General features: G+C 39.1%; 1 protein-coding gene across 2 annotated transcripts in view; it reads left to right on the top strand.

Moving 5' to 3' along the window:
* The window catches only part of LOC108997614 (cleavage and polyadenylation specificity factor subunit 3-II), a 48,117-nt gene extending 40,161 nt beyond the window's left edge, over positions 1–7,956 (top strand). The window contains exons 13-14 of one of the 2 annotated variants that reach the window (XM_018973967.2): positions 6,968–7,177; positions 7,301–7,956. In XM_018973967.2, coding sequence (XP_018829512.2) covers positions 6,968–7,177; positions 7,301–7,774 — 684 coding nt within the window. In that variant the 3' untranslated portion in view covers positions 7,775–7,956. Of the gene's footprint in view, positions 1–6,967 lie in introns of both variants that reach the window. The other variant, XM_018973966.2, reaches the window with a different exon arrangement.
* Positions 7,957–15,049: the final 7,093 nt, after the last annotated feature.

The following is a 15,049-nucleotide window of genomic DNA, read 5'->3' as shown; positions in this document are numbered from 1 at the left end:
GCAAGACAAATTGGGAACGTGGAGCACATCATGGAGTGTTAACAATGAAGTGAGTTTGATAGTTCCTATCCCAGCAATTACTAAGAGTGAACCATCTGCAATTTTGACCTGCACACGAACTATAGGATGAGAACAATTTGGAGCAACCAGTCATATGATCAGTTGCACTGGAATCAATTATTCAAGAATGAACAGAATTAGGAATAACACCTAAAAACGCATGAGCAAGAGTTTTACCCTTCTGTACCAAAGAACAAGACGGCGTTAAGGACAGTTTTGGAGATTGAAATAATTTGTACAAGTGCTCTAATTGTTCCTTGGTAAAAGGTACTGCATCTGAGTTGGTAGAAGGCTCCTGAGTCTCTTCAGCAGCAACTTGGTAGGCACGGCCATCTCGTTTGGATTTTGGCTTCCAATTTGCGGGTTTACCATGAAGCTTCCAGCACGTCTCCTTCTTATGCCATGGTTTTTTGCAATGCTCACACCATGGTTTATTATGCCCGTCATTGTCAGAATCAACACTCTTTGACACGAGCAGAATTTTTAGGTTCCAGGATTAAACCAGTTTCGGTATTGCGCAGCATGATTTTCCTCCTGGACTCCTCACGTCTAACTTCAGAAAATTTCCCGGATAGAGGGCAATGGTTGCCTGCCGAGAATGCGACCTCGGACATCGTCCAAACTTCGATTAAGGCCGGCTAAGAACATGTAAATCATGTCGTTTTCCTCTCTCTTGTGACGAGCATAGTCGTTTGAATTTTCCCAAACATCTTCATAGCACTGATCAAGTTCCTGCCATAACGTTACCAATTCGTTGTAATAAGTCGTAACATTGCGATCATTTTGCTTGGATTTCCAAAGTTGAGTTTTCAACTCAAAAATTTGAGAAGAATTCTCCAGGTCCAAATAAAGATCTCGAACAGCCTCCCAGACATCTTGAGCAGTGGGAAGAAATAGCTGAGGTTTTCCAATGGTAGGTTCCATGGAATTGATGAGCCAAGCAATAACAAGAGAATTTTCTGACTGCCATTTTTTTTTATTAGGGTCACCAGTTGCAGGTTTTGATATTTCACCAGTCAAATGCCCAAACTTGCCTCTGCCATTGATTGCCAATTTGACAGACTGAGCCCACTCAAGATAGTTGTGCCAATTGAGTTTTGTAGCTGTGAGATAAAGGGCTAAATTCTGGGAATAGGAATCAGTAGATACATGTGTGGGAGGGATAGCGGAATTGGGTGGAATTGTTTCGGAAGTACCAGAAGAGTCTGAAGAGACGATAGGATTGCTTAGGGCGTGGGTCATCGCCGACTTATACAACATCATCAGAAGAAATGAGAAAATAGAAAAAGAGCACGAAGCTCTGATACCATGTAGTTTTTTTTAGAAGAAGAATAATCATTCTTATTAATTTCCAACAAAAACGATTACAATATAAATAGAAGAGGAACGCCACCAAATCAGGAAAGCCACCTAATCAATAAATCAAATCAGCAAATTTCTAGGCTATAACAGAAATATAACTATTTCAGATTTTATCTGAAATAGAACTTCCTAATTTATCTCCTAGAAATCCGACATATTTAAAACAGAGTTTTATTTAAAACAGAGTTTCCTAACTTATTTCCAAGAAATCCAATAGATATTATATGGTTTGAAACAATCTCCTCGAGCAAGGTTTGTGATGTTTTCTGATGTTGTATTGGTATTTGGTCTTCATAGATGCCAAACAAACCATTTGATATTTCACCTACACAGTGATGCATGTCACATTTTGTTGGTTGTATATGTGGAAGACATTGTAATTACTGGGAGTGACTGTTGGAATTGCTAGGTTGAAACAATTTTTACATGATCAGTTTCAGACAAAAACTTGGGTAAGCTTAGATATTTCCTGGGAATTAAAGTTAGTAGATCTGAAAAGGATATCAACCTATCTTAGAGGAAATATATACTTGACATTTTGAAAGAAATTGGCTTGTTGGGTGCACGACCTATTGACACTCCTATGGACCCAAATCATAAATTCTTGAAAGAGGAATGAGAGTTGTTTTGAGATCTAGGTAGGTATCAAAGACTTGTTGGGAAATTGAATTATCTCACTATTGTTACGGAGATAATTTAGAGATTGATTTGTCATATTTTAGGAATAATTTCCTTGATATCTAGATTGTATATAGCAGATAATTAGGTTGTAAATAAGTTGGAAATACTTACCTTGTATAGCATTTAGGCGCTGGAAATCTGGCATGATCTATGTAAACCTCTTCTATATAATGAAAGGAAACCCTATGAAAAGGGCATTCAAACCATTTTGAGACACAGTTCAGATTTATCTTCTGTTTTTTAAAAATTTGTTGCGCTTGTTGAGACACAGTTCAGCACTTGTATCAAAATCTTACGCTCCGACTCAGGGGGGGAATACATGTCTCATTCCTTTCAGATTTATCTTCAGCAAAAAGGGATTATTTCCCAGCGCTCTTGTCCTTATACCCCTCAACAAAATGGAGTCGCTGAGCGTAAGAATCGTCATCTCTTAGATGTTGTTCGTACTTTGTTGATTGATTCTTCTGTACCTTCTAAGTTCTGGGTAGAAGCTTTATCTACTGCTGTTTATTTGATTAATCGTCTGCCTACTGCCACTCTAAATTATGATTCTCCCTATTTTCGATTATTTGGCATATCTCCTGAGTATCAATCCTTTCATACTTTTGGGTGTGTTTGTTTTGTTCATCTGCCACCTATTGATCGTCACAAGTTTGCTGCCCAGTCTGTCATGTGTGCTTTTATGGGATATAGCCCTACTCAGAAAGGATTTGTCTATTATGATGCTCATGCAGACAAATTTCGGATCTCTCGGAATGTGATTTTCTTCGAAAATCAATATTTCTTTCAGTCTCAAGTTATTTCTGATCCTCCTATTACTCTTCTACCTGCTTTTGATAATGTGCCTTCTTCTATTGAGGGATTTAAACCAGGTGTAGTGTATCATAGACGTCCTCCTTTAACGCCTCTTCCAGACACTGATCCGTCATCTAATTCTGCGGTTCCTATACCTCGACGCTCCACCCGGGTTACACATCCACCAGATAGGTATGGTTTTTCTCATACCTCACTTACTGCCACTCTCGACACTGTTTCTGTTCCTCACTCTTATACTCAGGCAGCCACCCAAGCATGTTGGCAGCAGGCCATGCAAGAAGAAATCCGAGCTCTTCAAGACAATCACACTTGGGATCTTGTAACTTGTCCCTCTAGTGTCAAACCTATTGGTTGTAAATGGGTGTACTCAGTTAAGTTTCGATCTGATGGCTCACTGGATAGATATAAGGCACGTCTCGTGGCTCTTGGGAACCGGCAGGAGTATGGTATTGATTATGAAGAGACATTTGCACCTGTTGCCAAAATGACAACTGTACGGACTATCTTGGCACTTGCTGCGTCGCAGGGGTGGTCTCTCCGGCAGATGGACGTGAAGAATGCTTTTCTACACGGAGATTTGAAGGAAGAAATCTATATGTCTCCACCTCCCGGCATGTTTGCTACACCTTCTTCAGAGGTTTGTCGGCTACGCCGATCTTTGTATGGACTGAAACAAGCTCCGCGTGCATGGTTTGATAAATTTCGTTCTACTCTGCTTGCTTTTCACTTTACTCAGAGTCAGTTTGATTCCTCTCTGTTTCTTCGCAAGACTTCTACAAGAATTGTATTGCTTCTGGTATATGTTGACGACATCGTGATTACTGGCTCTGATATTGAGTTAATTAAGCAATTACAACAGCATCTCAATGACTGTTTTCACATGAAAGATCTTGGGCCTTTGCAGTACTTTCTTGGCCTTGAGGTGCAGATTACTTCGACTGGTACATTGTTACACCAGCACAAATACACGCAGGAAGTGATTTCATTGGCTGGTCTCCAATCTGGTAATTATGTTCTTACTCCCTTGGAGGTAAATCTTAAGCTTCATCAGGAGGACGGCGAGCTTCTATCAGATCCATCCTTGTATCGGTAACTCGTTGGGAGTTTGAACTACTTGCCGATTACTCGTCCTGACATTTCTTTTGCTGTGCAGCAAGTCAGTCAATTTATGCAGGCCCCCCGACACCTTCACTTAGCCGCTGTCAGCCGCATATTCCGCTATCTGAAGGGGACCTCTACACGTGGGTTGTTCTTTCCTAAGGAATCTTCCTTACAATTAGTGGGGTATAGTGACGCCGATTGGGCTGGATGTGCTGATACTCGTCGCTCTGTTACTGGCTGGTGCATGTTTTTAGGCAATGCACTCATTTCTTGGAAAAGTAAGAAGCAAGACAGAGTTTCTAAGTCTTCCACTGAGTCTGAGTATCGCGCTATGTCTTCCGCATGCTCTGAGTTCACATGGCTTCGTGGGTTATTGGGTGAACTTGGTTTTCCTCAGCTTCATTCCACTCCTCTTCATGCTGATAATACCAGTGCTATTCAGATCGCCGCTAATCCTGTCTTCCATGAGCGTACGAAACATATTGAAGTCGATTGTCAATCCATACGTGAATCCTTTGATAGACATGTGATTACTCTTCCTCACATTTCTACCGAACATCAAACTGCGGACATATTCACTAAAGCTCTTTCTCGGCACCGACATCAGATCTTGGTTGACAAATTGATGCTTCTTGATTCACCAGCATCAATTTGAGGGGGGATGTTACGGAGATAATTTAGAGATTGATTTGTCATATTTTAGGAATGATTTCCTTGATATCTAGATTGTATATAGCAGATAATTAGGTTGTAAATAAGTTGGAAATACTTACCTTGTATAGCATTTAGGCGCTGGAAATCTGGCATAATCTATGTAAACCTCTTATATATAATGAAAGGAAACCCTATGAAAAGGGCATTCAGACCATTTTGACAACTATCACTAGACCAGACATCTCTTATGTAGTAAGTGTACTGAGTCAATTTTTACAAACGCCCAGGGTCTCACATTGGGATGCTGTAATTCATATTCTTCGTTATCTTAAGGCTCCTGGCCTTGGATTGTTGTATCGACCAAATGGACATCTTAGGGTTGAAGCCTTTTTCAGATGCTAATTGGGCAGGATCCCCTTCAGATAGAATATCTACTATAGAATATTGTACTTTTGTGGGAGGTAACTTTTTTTTTTTCCTAAGCAAGCAAATATTTTATTAAGAAACGGAAAACGAAATACATAAGGAGGGGGTGAGGTTCCCCAACAAACACCCCATTACAACAACCACAGCACAAAAGTGAAAAAGAAATCGGGTTCTAGGTCCAAAAACTTGGTCCCCCACCCATATCCTTTGTGGGAGATAACTTGGTTACATGAAAGAGTAAGAAACAAGCAATAGTAGCTCGCTCTAGTGCAGAAGCTGAATATAGGGCAATGGCTCACACTACTATTGAGCTGACATGGTTGCAACACTTCCTTCAAGAGATTGGGTTTCCAGCTCTTGTCCCTCTTCAGTTATTTTGTCATAATCCTACAGTGCATATTGCCTCTAATTCTGTGTTCCATGAGATAACTAAACACATAGAGATTGATGGTCACTTCATTCAAGATAAGATACTAAGTGGTGACATTTCTACACCTTTTGTGAAGTCTACAGATCAATTCGCAGTTATGTTTACTAAGGTGTCATTTGGATTCGAAGATGAGTTGAGATGAGTTGTGAATAGTAGTGAGATTTGTTAGTTAAAGTTGCTGAATAGTAGTGAATAGTAGTGAGATGAGTTGAGATGGGCTGTGAATACAAACGAGGCCTTAAGTCATTGTGTTGTAGTTGGTTAAAGCTTATTTGTTTCAAGCTGGGTTTATATGATATATATGCCCCAGCTTGAGGGAGAGTGTTAGAGGACATGTGTGTGATAAGTGTAACTTGTGAGGGTATAGTCGTCAATTGCATGCATTATATATATTGTTGTATATCAATGAATGAAGTAAGTTTTCCCTCCATGAATGTCTACAATCTTTATATATGGATATATGATTGAATTTACCTCTAGTCGACTTTGTGTGATGAATGCCTCTTAAGCTGCTTTCATTGAAGAGTTCTGGACATTGAAAACTCATGTCCTTTGAATGAAAAATAAAGCCTTTCAAAATATGAAAAGTTAAAATGGTTTAAAGAGTCAGAGGTTAGGTGTGTGCAGTCTTTTACATGGTAATTACAAGTATGGGATAGCTATGTCAGTAATTGCTTAGGAAACACAGTTTAGATTCCTGTACAATCTTAACCCCACAAAGGTTAAGACTTACCAAAAAAAGGGTTGGCAGGAAGTCAGTTCGTGTCTACATTTAATTATCTTATAAATCTTAGTCTTTTTCCCTTCATTTGGATGTTTTTTGTCTGAGCTTTGCTGATTATCATTTAAGAGTTCTCTTATTCAATCTTCTTTCTAACTGTTTGTGTTTCTGCTAGATTAATGAAATCAGGTATTCGCTTTTAAATTTTTCTGGTTCTCTTTTAGGAAAATTTTTACAAACGAGTTTCTTTCTACATTAACAATGACAGCATTGTTTAGGATATACACATCACCCAAAATAGAAAACCAGGATTCCATTCTTTTCTTTCTTAAAGAGTGCTCACTGTGCTAATGTCCAAGTTAATATTAGCATCTTGATTAATAGTCTGGAAGGGAAAAACCAGATTTGAAATAAATTGATTTCAAAACCAGAATAAGACAGTGTGCTCTTTATATGCTTAATATTATCTCTTTCCAGAAAACAGAAACAGGAAGAAGTAACAGTAAATTTCCTGTCAAAGATGTGCAAGTGTGTCTGCCTATCAAAATTCTATTTTCCGCATTAAATTGGATAAAATGCTTAGTCATTCTGAAACTAATTCTCTCTCTCTCTCTCTCTCACACACACACACCCATGTACAAACTGAATTTCTTTTCCATCTTCAATATCTTTCCCATTTGATCCAAAGTTCACCTCAACATCTCTTATGTTGCCAGATTCATCAATTGTCTTTCAGTCCTCATACAGATGCCAAAGGGATTATGGATCTTGTCAAGTTTCTCTCCCCCAAACATGTGATCCTAGTACATGGTGAGAAACCTAAGATGGCTACTCTTAAAGGACGAATATATTCGGAATTGGGAATTCGATGTGATGACCCTGCAAACAACGAGACAGTTTGCATTCCTTCTACTCATCATGTGGAAGTAGGAGCCTCAAACACTTTTATTCGAAGTAGCTTGAATCCAAACTTCAATTTTTCTAAAATCAGTTCAGAAGATGAATCCGATTCGCGTTTAAAAGATGGAAAGTTCATGCCATGGCTGCAGGTAAAAGATGAAAGGGCAGCTGAAGGGATCTTGGTTGAGGAAAAGAGTAAAAGAGCAAAGATCGTTCACCAAGACGAGCTTCTTCTTATGTTGGGAGAAAAGAAGCACGACATTCGGTTTGCTTACTGTTTCCCCATAAATACTGACAATTTAGAAGACACCAAGAGCACAGATGTATCTTCATCAAGTAATGCACTTTCCATGTCTGGCAGATGCTCTTGGCTTCCCATGTTGTACATTAAACTTTCAGACGAACTTTCTGGAGGAAACATCCAATACTTTGGGGAACAAATTCAAGTAGAGTCATTTAGTGTATCACTCTGTCTGAAGGACAGGTGCCCTTACAGAATAGTTGACAGTCCTCCAAATAAATGTGAAGCAGTGTTTTTTTGCTGCACTTGGTCGATAGCAGATGAGAAGCTTGCTTGGAAAATCATCTCGATATTAGAAAATCTCGACTATGGAACTTGTTGAGTGTATGGATCAATTAATTTATGAGCTATGAGCCTAGAGGAATCGCCTGCTAAAATGGTACAATTTTTGTCAGATCTGTAGCATTGTATGCATGTGAAATAGGCTGAATTTATAGAATTTGATTCTGAACACTGATCCTTGTAACAGCTTCAATGACAGCATATAATGCAAACATTAGAAAGATCCAAGTGTTCCTTTAAATTGATTTCTTCTTTGTATTCGAAGCCGTGTAACATTGAAGAAGAGAGGATGTTAGAGTGCCGAAGGAAAAAGAAAAGGAAAGAAAGAATAGTATTATTAGAGCTAAACCCATCGATGAAACTAAGGACTAAACTTTGGGGTGGTGAATGGTGAATAGGTCTAATAGTATTATTGGACGGTTTTGGGGTCTTTTGCGAATGGACTATTTGGAATTGTCTTATTTACGTAGATAAGTCCTAGCGTCTTGATTGCTTGTATATGGTTATTCATCCGACTCAGTGAAGTTTTTTAATAAAGGTTCTACTTATTTAAAAAAAAAAGGTCTAATCAAACTTCTCATCTATTCTATTGATCTTAATTATAAGTATTGTTCCAAATCTCTCCATGTTTTGTCAATTCCTACACTATAGATCAACATTAAAGACAATAAGATTATCAAATGATTTCAACACATTATCATGCCTCTCATGAATTGCGAAGTAACTTCAAACGCAAAAGCTTTTATCCTTGCCCTCTCATGCCTCCGCCAAGGAGCAGCGAATCCATTTCTTCTTCTATGATCCTCGTCCGTATGAATTGCTTATATCCGTTAAATTTTTGTTTTTAATATTTAATTCGAGTTAGTTTTTATTGGCATTCATGCATATGCCTTTATAGTTTATACAACAATCGCTCTTTTAGCCTTGTGATAAAGTCTATTATTTTGTATTGTGCATTTGTATTCTGCCTTGGAGTCATGCTCCAACTTTTTATAGTGTGCAAATTTTCATAGATTTTGCAAAATTATCCCATTTTTAATATTAATTCCATTAAGATAATCATAACAAAATTCTATTCATCTACCCCTAAAAAAATAATCTTTGATCCATCATGGTTGGGTGGTGTCTTCATGAGTTTTGAAGATGTCTTTTAATCATTTTTCTCATTTATGAAAATAATAAGATGTCTTTTACTGTAAACAATACGGCTAACTCTAATCCATTAATTTCATCTCATCAAAATATGTCAACGTGTCGTAAATGTAACAAAAATATGAATTTCTAAGAATTGGCTTAAGTGGTAAGAGACTTAGGTTGCGTTTGGATGTTAAAGTGAGTTGAGTTGAGATGATAAAATATTGTTAGAATATTATTTTTTAATATTATTATTATTTTAGAATTTGAAAAAGTTGAATTGTTTATTATATTTTATGTTGAGATTTGAAAAAATTGTAATGATGAGTTGAGAGTGGTTTAAGTTCCAAACGCACCCTAGTTTTGGGGTATGCTCTGTCAAAGTCCAAGATTCGAACAATTGGCCATAAATCATTTTTAGAGGCCACATTCATTCGATGAAAAGTTGTCGATAATCTAATTGATTATGTGGATGCATCACATGAATAGTGTTTGAGTCAGGCTACTCTGCCGCCTAGAGTAGCCCGCTCAAATTGACCGACTTTCTTTTTCATTTTTTTTTTCATTTTTCTTTTCACATTTTTTAATAATTTAAATATTTTAAAAAAATAAAAAATTGTCCCAATATATTTAAAATCACTTCCTTAATCACTACGTAAAAAAAAAAATTATGTCAAGCGGTCAAATGAAGCGGTACAATAGGGAGGTAAAGTAGTTTTTTTCCATAGTGTTTAGACTTTAAACAATTTGAAAGTGTTTAAATTTTCTTCGTTTTGATAAAGCACTAGAATACACTCAACGTACATTTCAAGAGATCCTTAGACATTTTGGCACTATTTTTCAACTTTCATGTCCAAGTACCTCTCAGCAAAATAGGAAGGCTGAATGTCAACTTAGACACATTTCAGATACTGTTTGTTCTCTACTCTTATCATTGTCTAAGCCGACACCATTTTGGAGTGAAGCATCTCTCACGGCCGACTACATCATCAACAAGTTTCCTTGTCCTATTATTGATAATAGTACTTCTTATGACAAGCTATCTGGCTCCTTTCCTATTGACCATCACCTACACATATTTGATTCTACTTATTTGTTTTACTCGAACAGCATGAGTGCAGCAAACTTGAGCCCAGTTCTCGATTGTGTTGCTTTCTTGGATATGGTGGGGCAATGCAAAAAGCTATAAGTATTATGATTCTGAGTCAAGGTCTCCTAATTTCCAGTCATGTAGTCATCTGAGAACATTGATTGTTCCACGAGATTGGCAAGTTTCACAAGCCATCTATTCTACAATTTTCCATTACCACACATTTCTTCTCCACCGTCATACTCCTATCTTTCTAGACTCCAACTCACTTGAACCACACACATTTGATGATCTTGATGATGCTTTGTTTAAGTCCTTAGGTTTTGTCCAATCCAAGGATCCAATCGACCATCCATTTTCAAACCTTTGTTATTCCACTCAGGTAAGACCTCTCCCATCACATCTCCATGATTTTCATTATTTTCATGCTTTAATTGACTTGCACCAACCTCACTCCTATCATGAGACTTCCACTTACCCTTTCTGCCAGGCAGCAATGAAAGAGAAATTTGATATATTGTCAAAGAATCATATTTGGGCCATACTTGACTGGCATCCAAGAAATTCTATTGCAAGGTCTAAATGGGCCTTTAAAATTAAGAGTTGCTCTGATGGTATTATTGATAGATACAAAGCTCGTCTTGTGGCCAAAAGATCTACTCAAGAGTACAATATAGATTATGAAGAGACCTTTGCTCCTATTGCTTGTCTCTCTTTTGTCCATGCTCTTTTGGATGTTTATGTCTCTTGTCATTGGTTCCTTTTTCAAATGGATGTAAAAAATATCTTCCTTAATAGCAATATGAGTGAAGAAGTATATATGCAGCCGCCTCTTGGATTTCTCATCCTAGGGCTTAGTTTGCAAAATTCAGCACCACTATCTCTAGTCTTGGCTACTCCATCAGCTCCTATGACTCAGCCTTGTTTATTGCTCGCATAACCAAATGTACCATTCTTCTTTTGCTATATGTAGATGACATGGTTATCATTGGAGACGATCTTATCAAGTTTTTAGGAGCGAAAGCAATACCTTAGTCAACACTTTGAGATGAAGGATCTTGAGCCTCTCAATTATTTTCGTGGTCTTGAGTTTTCTTTCTCCTTTACTGGTTCCTATTTGAGTTAGGCCAAATACACTTATCATCTCCTCTCACATGCCAACATAACAGATTTTACGGTCACTAACACACTAACTAAACTCAATGCTCATCTCAATCCAGATGAGAGCGAACATCTTCATGACCCCACTTTGTATAAGCATTTGGGTAATAGTTATGTCTATCTTAATATTACCCTACATAATATTTCATATGTTGTCCATCAAGCGAGTCAATTCATGGCTGCTCCATGCTTCATGCCCATCCTCCCTTACCTCCAGGGAACATTGTTTCATGGTTAACATCTCTCCTCTTAGTCTGCTCTTCAAATGCTTGCTTATGTTAGTGCCGATTGTGCAGGTGATCCTATAAATCAGCGCTATAGAACTAGTTATTGTTTTCTAGTTGGCAATTCCCTCGTCTCTTGGCATAGTAAGAAACAAATTGCAATTACTTCATCTAGCACTAAGGCCAAATACTATGGTCTTGCTAACATTACATTCGAGCCTCTTTGGTTGTGGTGGCTATTTCAAAATATGAGTCTCTTTCTCATCCGCAACTCTTCTATGCCGTGACAACATGAGTGCTATTCAAATTGTTCGTAATAATGTTTTTGACAAACTGACCAAACATATTAAAACTAATTGTCACTTTATCTGTCACCATCTTTTTCAAGGCTCGCTACAACTTCATTCCATTACTTTCTATAATCAGCTTGCAAGTGTTTTTACCAAGTCATATCCTTCGGGAAGATTTCACAATCTTGTTACCAAGTTCAAGTTGGTGTCTTGCACTCCACCTTAAATTTAAGGGGCATCTTAAACTAGTTCATTAAGTCTCACATGCTTTGTATGCTATTTTATTGAGCTCCATATAAATAAGGCATGGAAGATGCTAAATACCACTTCGAGGCCTATTGGGCCGCCTCATGGGCTTGGGCTACAACTTAGGCCAATAACCCAATCTCCTGAAAACCCAATCCATCCTAGTCGTTGAAGGAATAACTGATTGAGAGTCTCTTAGACAAGGAGAGCTATCCGATCATTTGGATTTGGCTAAGTTCTCCATCCTAAGACTTGAATTTTAAATTACAGATAAACCTGCTATCGCATGGCAACAAAAATATCAGGGGCTCTATATATACATACCACCCTGGTATGTGAAGATCATCTAATTCATATATCTAGAAAAGGAGATTCTCATTGTGATCGTTGACTTAGGCATCAGAGGCGTTCCCCAAAACCTCCAAGCCACACAACTCTTTAATTGTAGGTGATCAAGTGAGTGAAGCTGTGAAACACGTCAATAACAGTTAGGGCAGGTTTGTGCGATGAGATACAAAATTCTCATCTCATCATTACACATTTTTCAAATCCACATACAAAATATAATAAACAATTCAACTTTTTCAAATTCCAATACAATAATAATACTAAAATATAATATTTTAAACACTAAAACAAAACACAAAATTCTCACCTCACCCTCCAAACCTGCCCTTAGTGTCGTCTGTGGGATTTCTATTTGTTCTACAACCAGTGTGCTTTTCACATGCCCACTACTACTCGATCTCAAGTAACCAGAGACCAGGAAGTGACATCGCGAAACATGGAGGGAAGGCTCGCGGAAATGGAGGGAATAGTAAAAAAACTCATTGTCAAGTTAGACTCACTACGGAAGGAGAACGTGACCCTCAAGGAGAAAAATAGGCCATCGAGGGAGGACACAACACCCAGCCAAGCCGACCGGGTCGAGATGGAAGCACATAGCGCTGGAGATGGCCAACCTCCTTAAGAAAATGAGGAAACGAGAAAATTGCACCATGACCTGCGCAGTTTGATGAACAAATACAAAGAGATGGCCAAAAAATTAGGGACGGCTTTTTCAGTGGATCAATTGCTAACCAGAACTAATATGGCGTACATCGCAGAAATCATGGCAGTAGACATGTACGACGAATCTAAAGATCTAGTGGAGCACTTGGAAACCTTCAAAGCTCACATGATACTCCACAGATTTCCCTGAGAAATCGCATGTAAGGCATTTCCTTTAACTTTGAAGGGAATGGCCCAAGGGTGGTTCGAAGCATTGCAGTCGGGATCCATTGATAGCTTTGAAGAATTGGGCAGACAGTTTTTAACCCAGCTCATGGCTAGCAGGAGGCGGAGAAGGCCAACAACATACCTACTAATTGTGAAGCAGAGGGAAGAGGAGAGCCTGAAGTCGTATATGGCACTGTTCAATAGGGAGACAATGACAGCCGACGATCAAGATGAAAAAATTATGTTGGTTGCTCTGCTCGGGGGAATTTGGCCAAGAAGTTCCTTTAGGGCCGAATTGGCGAGGATGACCCCTTCCACCTTACAAGAATTTATGGACAGGGTAGATGATTTTATCAACGTTGAAGATACACTGATCGCCTTGATAGCCAGACTAGAGAAGAGGGAAGAGCAAGTGCCTAAAGGGAATTCAAAAAATGAGTGAGATGGAGGATCGAGATCGAAGAGAAACCCACACGAAGGAAGGCGAGACGCCTACACAAGCAGTCATGTGCATTACTCTAGTGTGCACATGCAAGACAAAGTCAAAGAGGCCAAACGTGGCGTGGAACAAGGGCATGGGTGACACCCAAAAGTACTGCACCTACCATAATATGAGTGGCCACAGAACTAAAGATTGTTATACACTGAAGCAAAAGATTAAGGAGATAAGGGGAAACGGCTAGCTAGAACGCATTGTTGCCGGGAATGCTACTCCCCCTCAACGTTTAGGTGACAGAAGGTAGGAGCACAAACGCCAACGGAGCGAAAGCCCAAGAAGAAAAGGCTTGCCAAGAAGAGAAAGAAGGTCACAAGAATTTTAAGAGCGGCACCCTAGGCAAGACGAAAATCGAAGGAACCCACCCGTGGGTGAGATACGGACAATTGCTGGAGGATATGCCAAAGGTGGCCCCACATTTTTCGGGAGGAAAGCATATGCTAGGTGGGCCAGATACAAGGAAGTATACAGCATAGGGAGACCTTCCAAGCAACCTCAAGTGCAAGTTCACCCACGATCTCTTTTGATGATGATGATTATCAAGGAGTAGTCTACCCGCATGATGATGCATTAGCAGTAACAACGCTGGTAGTAAATTACACCACACGGAGAATATTGATCGACAATGGGAGTTCCGCGAACGTCCTATTTTGGGACACATTCACAAGAATGTGAATCAATGTAGACCAGTTGCTCCTGGTGCAGACTATTTTGAAAGGGTTTACAGGGGAAGCAGTACAACCCATAGGATCTATCACGTTACCAGTGTCGGTAGGGACAGATCCCCACCATGCCACTACCATGATAGAATTCCTGATAGTAAGAACTTGATCGGCGTATAACGCTATCATTGGCCGACCTACATTGAATGCTTTGAGGGCAATCACCTCCTCCTACCATCTGAAAATGAATTTTCCCATGAGAACGGTGATTGGTGAGATACATGGTGAACAGGTGCTTGCCCGAGAATGCTACGTCCAAGAGCTCAAGCAAGGGGAATGAGAAGTGGAAGTGTTCAAGACACGGGATGACGTTGTAGCAACCCTCCCACTACCACCTGAAATTTTTATGACAGAAGCATAAACGAGAGACGAAGACACCTTGAGATAAGGCGAGGCAGACGAACCCTTGGAGCTTATCAACGTTGATTAAGCCCAACCAGAAAACTGAGTGCAGATTGGAACCAGAATGACGAGTAATGAAAGGCGGCTACTGAAACAACTCCTCCTCGAGTACAAAGATGCTTTGCATGGAGTCATAAAAACATGCTGGGAATCGATGTAGAGGTGATAGAACACAAACTGAATGTCAGTCCTGGCGCTCAAGCAATCAGATAGAAGAAAATGAGTTTTAGTTTTGAGAAGTACAAAGCAATTGCAAAATAGGTAGATCGGTTACTAGCAGTTGGATTCATTAGAGAAATTCAATACCCCGAGTGGTTGTCAAATGTAGTGTT

Source organism: Juglans regia, chromosome 16 (assembly GCF_001411555.2).
Source record: "Juglans regia cultivar Chandler chromosome 16, Walnut 2.0, whole genome shotgun sequence".
Classification (NCBI taxonomy): domain Eukaryota; kingdom Viridiplantae; phylum Streptophyta; class Magnoliopsida; order Fagales; family Juglandaceae; genus Juglans; species Juglans regia.
This window is presented reverse-complemented; position numbering and strand designations above follow the sequence as displayed.